This window comes from Salvia splendens, chromosome 7, assembly GCF_004379255.2.
Source record: "Salvia splendens isolate huo1 chromosome 7, SspV2, whole genome shotgun sequence".
Taxonomy (NCBI): domain Eukaryota; kingdom Viridiplantae; phylum Streptophyta; class Magnoliopsida; order Lamiales; family Lamiaceae; genus Salvia; species Salvia splendens.
The window spans coordinates 18,428,023-18,439,317 of NC_056038.1; the positions used below are offsets into that span (position 1 = coordinate 18,428,023).

General features: G+C 37.7%; 1 protein-coding gene across 1 annotated transcript; it reads right to left on the reverse strand.

Moving 5' to 3' along the window:
- Positions 1 to 2,474: 2,474 nt before the first annotated feature.
- LOC121810524 lies at positions 2,475 to 2,783 on the reverse strand. Its single transcript, XM_042211284.1, has one exon. It carries the CDS (start codon positions 2,781 to 2,783, stop codon positions 2,475 to 2,477), a length of 309 nt encoding a protein of 102 aa, XP_042067218.1.
- Between the last annotated feature and the right edge of the window lie 8,512 nt (positions 2,784 to 11,295).

The window sequence follows — 11,295 nt, forward strand, 5'->3', positions numbered from 1 at the left end:
GCTGATGAAACTCCACCGGCAGCGACGACGCCGGCAGCGCTTTGACAGCAGTGGCACGGAGGAGACGGCACGACGGCGGAGAGAAAAGATGGAGAGACGGAAGGCGAAAGCAGCGGCGATGCGACGTTGACTGCACTGTGACAGCAACGACGCTGCGTTCTGATCGAAGGAGAGCTGTAGAAGAGTGAGAGAGATGAAAGACGGAGGGATAGATCGAGAAGAAGAAGGGGAATTCAAATCTCATTCTAGGAGTTCACTATTCACGTAAGTGAGAAAAGTTGGAAGTTTTGGGCCCTTTTTTTATTTAAATGTTTGGCCCATGTGAATTAATCTTAAGTGTTGGGCCTTTTGTTTTAATTAAGGAGATGAATGGGTGACTTGACACACGATTTTCGAGAATAGAATGGAGCACAAGTAAAGACTTTTAACGAACGAGGTGGGCTTTCGAACTAAAGTATTTTCAAGAGCTTTCGATTTAATATATTGGTTTGAGCATCATTTTATGTGACGAAATGTTTGTGATTGGGATTATTACATGATTATGTGATTTATGTGCTTAAAGTGAAAGTGATTGTCACGTGTTGCGCTGTATAGCTTTTTGAGTGGTTGTGAATTGCTCGACTTGTTGATGTGATGTGAGATGATGCTCGACCTATGCAGAAAAATGAGTTATGTTTCAAATACGTTTTTGAGGAAAATAAAGTTTGCAGAGGGAAAATCATGCCATGTTTTGGTTTTGAGAAATGCCTATCTGTTTGTTTAGCAAGGGAGTTGTCCTTACTAGACCTATTGAAATCGAATTCGGGTCTGACTAGGGAGTGAGTCCCTACTCAGGCTAGTGTACACCAATGGGGATCGTGAGCCGTCTTTTGGGTCGGCCGGTCTAGTGATCGAGTTTGCGGCCACATTCTCGTTCGCAGGATGTTGATGTTGATGAGATTGATGTTGATGTTGATGAGATTGATGTTGATGTTGATGATTGCTTAGTGGGGAGTGAGTCCCTACTAGGAGTTTAAACGAATTCGGGTCCTAGCAAGGGTGCGTCCCTACTCGGACTAGTGTACACGATGAGGACCGTGAGTCATCGAAACGGGTTGGCCGGTTTTCGTGCTCGTGGAAAGTGGCCCCCTTACACGGCACCCTAGAGAACAGATATGGCAGTTCTTAAATAAATCAAGGAGAAATGATTGTGTTTTGAAATGATGAGGAAAAAGGATTTGAGGATGAGTTGAAAGTTTGTGTTTGAGATATTTTTAGTGTCTCGGGCCTTTTCAAGATTAAAACCCCGAGGTCACTCAATGGTGGCATGATATAACTGTTTTTATAAAATTGTTTTGGCATTTGTTCACTGAGTACATCAAGTACTCAGCCCTGCATGTGTCTTTCTTATGTGCAGGTTGAGCGGTGACGAGCGCGATGGATGTTGAGCATAAAAGTGAAGAATGTCTATCAAATGTCTAGAATATGTTGTGTCTTCATACATAGCATTATTCTACTCTCGAAATGCTTCCGCTAAATATTGTTTCTTTTGAGTTTGTGTATTGTTGAGATATTTTCATTTGGAGTTGTTGATCGTTGAGATACTTTGATTTTATTTGAGCTATTCTCATTTGTTTCGAGCTATGGTCGATTTGTGTTGTTTTCCCCTTTCTTTTCCGCTTCTTTAATCCTCCCCTAGTCGCGATCAACCATGTTTTCTATCCTTAGAAAATGCGGGCGTGACAAAACATCACTCTAACCGTGGAACACATCACTCTAACCATGTTTTTATTTCACTGATGTTAACAAAATACATCACTATAGCCAAAAATCAAAGAAACATCACTCTACCGTGGAACATATCACTCTAACCATGTTATAACCATGTTTTTACTTCCCTGATGTTTACAAAATATATCACTATAGCAAAAAATTAAAGAAATATCACTCTAAGCCTGGAACACATCGCTATAACCATGTTTTTACTTCACTGATGTTAACAAAATATATCACTATAGCAAAAACTCAAAGAAACATCACTCTACCCTGGAACACATCACTATAACTATGTTTTTACTTCACTGATATTAACAAAATACATCACTATAGCAAAATATCGCAGAAACATCACTCTAACCCTGGAACACATTACTATAACCATGTGTTTACTTCACTAATGTTAAGAAAACACATCACTATAACAAAAAATCAAAGAAACATTACTATAGCTACGGAATGCTTGGTGTATACAGCCGGAACCTCCGATTGTATAAGTCACATTACACAAAAATATTGTAGATTAAAATAAAAATAGTAGAAATCCCTCTCAAATCTCTCAAAATCACTCTCAAATCTCGACACTCCCACCAATCTCTCAGCCACCAAACCAACCAAAACATCCACCCTCCGTGCCCCGCCTCCCCCGGTGCCGCCCTACCCTCTCCCACGAGCAAGCCGTCGTAGTTCACCTTCGTGGCTGCCTCGTGGAACTTGAACTACACCGCATTGGGGTTCTTGATCGAGATGTCGGCCACCAGCGTCGGGTTGTTGTTGTTGGATAGCGAATTGAGGCCGTCGATTTTGACCGAGATGATCTCGAGCAATGGATGCTTCACGTGGAAGATTGTGAGCATGAGGATGAGTGTTGTGACTGCTAGGATTAGGAGAAGCGAAGTGGAGCAGCCACAACACTTGAGGCATCGATGGCGGCGGTGTGATATGAACACCGGTGGAAAAGGGCTGAGCTTGGAGTTGGCGGGGATGGCTGGGGCGAGCGGCTTCTCTTGCTCTCTTCTTTCCGCCATGGATGAAGAAAATTTACGTAACCTAATTTTTTTTATGCAATAACCATTATACCCCCGCCTTGCTATTGTGAAGTAAATTAGTGATAGATGGAACTAATTTCTCATTTAAATTCGAAAATCACATGTATTAATACTAGCTCTTGATTTTCTTAATCTTGTGACTGTGATTTGTTCTCTAGTTATGCGCTTAATGGGCACTTGCCCTATATCACTACTATATATATATATATATATATATATATAGGGGAGCGTTATTCTCCTATTCATCCCTTAGATCCTTTATCCTTCTTAATATGGGCCATTAGATCTCATTCATCAACGGTCCAGATGATCTGCATTATTACACTATAATGGTGCATTATTAGTCGGTGTGCATTATTCAACTGAAAATATGCATTATTAAATGACACGTGGCACCAATCTAACTGTCGGATGTCAAAATCGTGGGGCTGAGATCAAGAAGGAAAAGGGAGGAAATATGCAAAAATGAAATGAATACATCCCTATATATATATATATATATATATATATATATATATATATATATATATATAATAAATATATAAAGAAAATAACCTAAAATCAGACCTCAAAAACCGCTATCAACATTAAAATTATCTAGATAATTTTTTTATTACTAAAGTTGAATAACAATTTTAAATATCTTACCCAAATTAAATCCTTATGATGCTATTCCAATAAGTAAAGGAGCTTGAGCAATCTACAACCTCTTCTCCTCTTTTATCGTTTTCCCTTGATGAAAATCTTCTCTCTTTGTTATGCTTCCCCTTATATATCCTGCTAGTTGTCGTCGTTGAGAATATTTTGACTTTGTTCACCACACACAATTCGTTATTCATCTCCCCCTCTTAATCCTTATTGAAGAAATTAAGGTTGAAGCTCGTCATTTTTGTTTTTGGGTAGTGCCAACAAATATTACGAACTTCGACTACTAAAGAAATTATTGAGTGATGCAAACCACCAATCAATTTGAAGAATCATGGCATGATGTAAAGGTTCTTCCAATGGTAAGTATAGAAACACCAAATTTCTATTTTTTATAAAAACTTTTGTAGTGAGTGATTGAATTTTTAACTATCAAATATCATATATTTATAGTCCAAATTTCACTCTCAAAACCTTTTCATTTCCCTCACAAAAATCTTTTAAACTTTTCAGTTTACCATAGTAGGTGGTTTAAAAATAAAATTTGATTTAAATGCGATATAAATGGTATTTATGTAATATGTAATGGCACTAATCACCATGGTCAGTGGGGTTCTTGAAAAAGACGTATGTAGTTGTTTGTTGTGGTTTTTGAAAAACGTATTTGTAATGCCCCCTTCTTAATTTTTCAGTAAATATTTAATTCTCTATTTAATGCAATAAAATAGAGCATTGAGATTTCCAGCAAATCATTTAAAATAAACTACCAAAAGTAACCACCAAATAATTTCTAAAATTATAATTAAGATATTTTTTATCCACAAGAGCATTGATTTTAGACTCCTAACTCTCGAAACGTCAAATATAGAGCATTGATCTTCCTGCGAATCAATATAAATCAGAATTATTATTATTAATACAATGCTTAATTTTGGAGGCAGTTACAAATCTCATAGCTAGCTGCAAATTTGAAAATTTTAATCATTTTGCAATGTAACTGCCGAATTTATAAAAAATAAACTTCATACCCAAAATTCTTAAATATTCAAATTATGGACAAAACTCGCATTTTATATAGATCTATAGATACTACATTCGTCCCAAGTAAGTTGAGTCGTATTCCTTTTTGTGACGTCCCAATAAAGTTGAGTCATTTCTCTTTTTGACAAAAAACAAAACATCCAATCACTCTTACTTTATTTCATCATCTACTTTACTCTCTCTTTATCTCCCCTACTTTTTTTTCTTGAGTGAACTACATAAAAAGTTTCTGACGTTTCCATTTGTTACACTGCAGGCCCCTAACAAAAAAGAAATATCGTCACAAGACTCTGACCTTAAACATAATCACATATTATATTTTTTCGGACTAAAAGACCCTTCAGCCCTAAAAGGGCATTATGGTTATATCATATGGAGTTCTGCAGTGGCGGCCTGCAACTTGTTGCGATTTGACGTTTGTGCATCAGCCGTCAGTTATGATGTCTGTGCGTCAGCGGCGGTTTGTATGCAGTTACATCACATATACACGCCACATATACAGTACTACATTTGTGATTTATCAAATAAATTTCAAAAATTTCACAACCCTTATTTTCGGTCTTCACTCTCCCACCTCGCCTAAAATTTTCACAAAAAAGACAGTTCACTCTTCATTCTCCCACCCCCCTAAAAATTTCACAAACTTTGTCTCTGCTCCCCTCTATAAAAATCTATCTTGCATGAATGGGGCCTAAACGGAAGCACGCTGGATCCTCAGGTGCATCGTCGTCACGAAATTCATCTCGCCGTAAAAAGGAGCTCACACCCCCGCCATCGCCACCACACTGGCTACCACCACCGAGACATGCACCGGTGGTCATAGATGTGGATGAAGAAACCTTGGATATCCGAGATCCTCGACTGGATTTTTTCATCCCAAAAGATGAATATAGTAAGTTATGTTTTTTTTAATATAGTAAGTTATGTTTTTAATCCTTAGTTTGTGATTTAAGGTTTAGGAAATTGATTTTTTTGTGAATATTTTTTGGTCATCCGGAAATTGATTTTTAATCCTCAGTTTGTGATTTAGGGCTCCGGAAATTGAATTTTTTGTGATTTTTTTTTGAATGTTTTGGTTTGATTTTTGATTATCCGATTATTGTTTTCCTTAACAGGGGAAGAACCTGGAAAGTTTTCTGTTGCTTTCCATCATGGAGGTTCATTCTTCTTTACCAAAGATGAGATAAAGTATGATGGTGGGTATTTGACATACTTCGATTTCTGTAACATAAACCATTTCGAGCTCATAGACCTCTCGAGTATGGTGTTAAAGTTGAAGTATGACAGGAAGATGATATGTGAGTTCTATTATTGTGATCCAAAGTACAGTCATGACTGCGAGGGGGTTTTAATCGGTGGCCCTTTGTTGCCCATTGTTGAGGATACATATCTAAAGGATTTCCTCAAAGTGGCGGCTACTACGGCAAAGTTAGTTCACATCTACGTTGTGGAGATAACCCGGGCTGACGCTATATTGAAAAAAATGAAGGATGAAGCGCAAGAGCTTCTCAGATTCTGGGCGTCGAAACCCTAGGAGTCATTATTGAAGAGATTGAAGAAACCGAGCTAAATACGCCAAAGCAAAAACCCAGAATGAAGAGGAGGCAGGGGGTCAGTTTCAAGGGCACCGGAGTAAGCCTTTAATTATTGGCTGGTATGATAGGGATGTTGAGATCGAGGAATATCTTACAAAGAGTTTAGAAGATGATCGTGCTCAGAGGAAGGGGGACGTGGAGGTAGCTAGTCAAAATTTGGCGAAAGCATTTGAAGCGGTATCATTCGAATCAATACCATCCGAAGCCCCGGTCTCTGAGGTTGGAGAAGTACCAGTAGCAGCAACAGACGTTGAATCTATAGCAGAAGTTGGAGGAGGATATGTTGGAGAAGTAGGAGAAGTTGGAGGTGGAGACTCCCATGCACACGTACTAGAGGTAATGAGTTGTGATTTACATAATTGATTTAGTACCTCAATTGTGATTTTGTGTACATTTTGTGTACCTCATTTGTGTACATTTTGGGTACCTTATTTGTGATTTAGTCCCTCATTTGTGATTTTGTGTATTGTAGGATGTAGCTAGACCTTCATATGTGACCATTCCAATTCGATTGGTCCAAGTGTCCATGTTGATGAACCTGCAACTGAATCTGAATCTGTAGTTCACCAACCAGATTCGGACAAGGCAGAAGCATTTGTAGATGAAGACGTGTACCAACCGGTCATGGACGGTGGTTATCAATCACAACCGGACATACGGGTAGACAATGAATTCTTTCCAATCGTGGAGGACATTACCCATGAATTATTCATGTCCGAAATTGATACCCATGTGCAAGAGTCAGCTCCAACAAAAGCAGCGTCTGAAGAACCCATACCAGTTGTAGGAGAAGTACCCCATCAGGTTGTCGAAGATGATGTTTATTGTCCTTCGTTCGATTATGTTCCCGACGGATGTCATCTTCATAATGAGGGAAGTAATAAAGATGATGATGTTGATGAGGTCGGTCATTTTATCTAGTTGGCCAACATGTGTCGCGATGAACAGATGTTTACCTCATACTACAAGTCGTTTTGTCGGCAACAACAACCGGAACAGGAGGCGGGACAACAGTGGAGTGCGGAGCCGGAGACCGAACCACAAGGGTCTAGACAGCAGTCTAGTGAAGGCAGCGGAGGGTCTAAGAAAAGGTGAAACTTTTCCCCTGTTGTGGAGAAAAGGAACTCGTCGGATACAAACCTTCTATACGAGCAAGAAACAGTTGATGAGCTACAAGATCTACAAGATCTAGAGGATTTGGAAGGGTTGCGTAGAAAGGGTATCAAGTACACCCCATTCAAGCTGACAAATGAGCTTCCAGCTTGGAAGCCTGGTGATTTTTTTAAGGATCGAGATTTCTTCTATTAGGTCATTCACCAGTACGCAATAATGACCAGACGACGTGTACATGTATCCAAAAATGATGGCAAGAGACTTCATGCCAGTTGTAAAGCAAGGCATGTGAATGGTATGTGTACACAAGGAAGATCGAAACCCTCATCAATACCGATTTTGTGGTAGTGAATATGCAGAGAGATCATGCTCACACGTGCTCGCAAGTGTTGGATCAGAGATGACTCACGTCCAAGTGGCTAGCTGAGCGTTACATGGAGAAAATCAAAGCGAATCCCCACATTCCATTGGCAGCTATACGGCAGTGTGTGGATGAGGAGTTCGAGCTGAAAGTTGGTAGGATGAAGGCGTATCGCGCAAGAGACAGTGCATTAGAAGGTATCTTTGGCAAGATAGGACTCCAATACCGGAGACTGTTCGACTACAAAGTTGAATTGGAATGGACACATGTTGATTCGAGTGTGCATATACACTACGAGAACTTCAGGGATCCTGAAGTTGTGGGCCCGAGATTCTTGAGATTTTATTGTTGCCTCGTGCCTTTGAAAAATGGTTGGATGCGTTTTTTCCATCCAATTATCTTCTGGGATGCCTGTTTCTTGAGAGGTATGTACAAAGGCCATCTTATAACGGTCATTGGAATTGATCCAAACAACGGTTGGTGGCCTATTGCGTGGGCAGTGACTGAGGCTTAGAGCTATGATCAGTGGAAATGGTTCCTCGGCTACCTAACAGAGGACCTTCACATACATGAGCATGCCCCAAGATTTGTCTTCATGTCTGATCAGCAAAAGATACGAGCAATGTGATTTTAGTAAAAAGTGTATACTTTAATTGTGATTTCTTAAATAACAATACTTTAGTTGTGATTTGTCCTATAGATTAGTAGTTCGATTGTGATTATAGATTTTGTGTTTGTGTTGTGGCTTATACATGTGCTAATGGTTGTTGTGTTACATGCATTTGGCTTATAAAACTTCATAGTGTTAGTTTAATGTACCTATTCGGGAACTTCATTCATCATTGTAAAACTTCATTCGTGTACAATAATTAAAGTGGCACTTATTTACCCCTTATACTTACAGTGGAACTTCAAATGTTTAGTACCTAAAAATCCCCTCTTACTAATTGAAGAAGAAAAGTGTTACCATTACATTAGGAAAATAATTACAACGCATAACAACAATATTACAATCTTCTTATTTCGGGACATTTTTTTGGTTTTAACAATTTCTAAATTAAGACGTGAACACTCCTCAGTCTTCATGCTCAATTTTAACTTCAGATCTTTACATTCGTCACTTTTCATGCGCAATTTATCTTCAAGAACACCTTCCACAATATTCTTGCATCGGAGTTGTTCTTCAAACTTGTCTCGTTCGAGCTTGATTCTTTGAAAGTAAGTGTCTTGGCTGGGCGATAGACACGCATCAAACCAACGGAAGAATCTGCAATCATCTTCCTTCCATATTGGACAACAATAGTAACGTCGACCAGGATTAGCAGCCGTCCTAAATGTCACAAGCTCAGCCTCAAGATCATGATTACAGTTCACAATCTGTGGACGAGGCCAATCCCAATTGAAACTTGACCCGAACGATTGAGAACTTGAAGAAGACATTTCAACAAGGACCTGAATTGGAAATTAAAACCCAAAACATATTAAAAAATTATACGTCATTATTTATGAAATGAAATCCCCAAACAATTGCACGACACAACCTAACACACATAAACCCTAAATTGAATACAACCAGATTCAGCTGCAAAATCCACCCAAATTCAGCTACAAAATCGACCTAAATCGGTCAGAGTGCAAGTTACCTAAATTGCGAGCTCAAGCTCAGCTATAGAGAATGAATTGAAAAATGAGTATACGGCGGTAGGGATCACACGCATTAGACGAAAGAAAATGGAAGGAATAATTGAAGTGAGAGAAGAGAAATTAATTTCATACCCTTAAAATGTAGAGGGAAGTACACTGATTAATTCGAAGATTAACTTTGATTTGAAATGAAATCCCAAAAAAAGTTGCATGACCCAGCCTAACACACATAAACCCTACATTGAATACAACCAAATTCAGCTCCAAATTCCACCCAAAAAATCGACCCAAATCGGTAGGGATGAATTACAGTGCGAGAAGAGAAATTACCTAAATTGCGATCTGACAACAGAGTATACGATGGTAGAGATCAAACGACGAAAGACAATGGAAGGTTAAATTACAATGAGAGAAGAGAAATTAATTTCAGACACTTAAATTATAGACACTTAATTTCAGAGACTTAAATTAATTTCAGTACACAGCCTTGGAAAACATCAACTTTGATTTGACAAAAGTGCAGAGCTAATGTCTGCAAAAGTGCAGCTGTGTGCAGAGTGGGCCTGCAAGAAAGGGTAATATGACTGAAATGCCCTATAAGGCATAAGGGTCTTTTAGTCCGAAAATTGGCTATAAAAACATGATATGTGATTATGTTTAAGGTCAGAGTCTTGTGGCGATATTTTTTTTAGTCAGGGGCCTGCAGTGTAACAAATGGAAACGTCAGAGACTTTTTATGTAGTTCACTCTTTTTTCTTTCATATTTTATTTTACTTTTATTTAATCAATTCAACACAATTTCTTAATCTCAGTGCCTAAAAGTTTTGTACCAACTTAGTTGAGACTGAGGGAGTATTATACTCCATGTGGGATGCAAAAACTTTGTTTTATGGTAATCTTTTACAGCCTTTTGCCTTTATTTTTTCAATGTGGGATGCAAGTTTTTTGTTAACATGTACTCCTTCCGTCCCACTCAAGGTGTCTACATTCTTGAGTGGCACGGGATTTTAGACGAAGTTGTTAGATGGAGTAAGTAGAAAAGTAGTTGAATATTTTAACGGGGAGAGACAAGAAATATGTTTATTTCCAAATATAGAAAATGGACATCTTAAGCGGGACAAACTAAGGAAGGTGAACATCTTGAGTGGGGCGGAGAGAGTACATTTGTCCTAGCTAAGATAACACACTTTCTTTTTTAGTTTTTCCAACATAAGATGAAACATTTCTATTTTTTTTAAGCAATAAAGTAATTTTCGCTCTGTAATTAATACACCTAACAACTTTTTCTCTCCAAATAAATATTCAACTCTATTTCTCCCTTCATTTGATATTTACGCCTACATTTTTCAATACATATTAACCAACATTTCCCAAAATCTCATAACACCTTACAAATTTTTCTTCTTAGCCATGATACAGGGAGTACGTTGCATCAACTATACACCATAATTCGTTTATAATTAAAACACATTTGCATACTTTCTCTAACCAAATCATAACTAAAAGTCAATAAATCATAATTGACTTCAAAATAAAGTTTCAGTTATTAATAATCAAGTTTGAAAATAAAATAACAACGGTGTACAATAAGAAAGAAAACATTTATAACAACAGAATTTAATATTTTTTCTGTCCCATTTTAAGTGAAGTATTTCTAATTCGGCATGAGATTTTATGTAGCGTTGTTTTTTAAGTAAAGTGTAGAGAATAAAGTTAGAGAGGAAAAAAGCAGAGAGAGTGATGTTTCCATATTTAGAAATGCTCATTGACTTCCCAAAAAGAAAAACGTGTCATTTAGAATGCGACGGAGGACATACTAGTAAATATATAAACATATAACAATAAAATGTAATACTACCTCAGTCCCACAATAGGAGTCACAATTTATCATTTCGGTCGTTCTACAATAAGAGTCACATTTCACTTATACTATAAATGATAAATAGGATTCACATTCCACTAACTTATTCCATTCACATTTTATTATAAAACTAATATATATAAGTGAGACACATAGTCCATTAACTTATTCAACTCACTTTTCTTTACTTTTCGTAAAATCCATACCAATATCAAATGCGACGGAGGTATT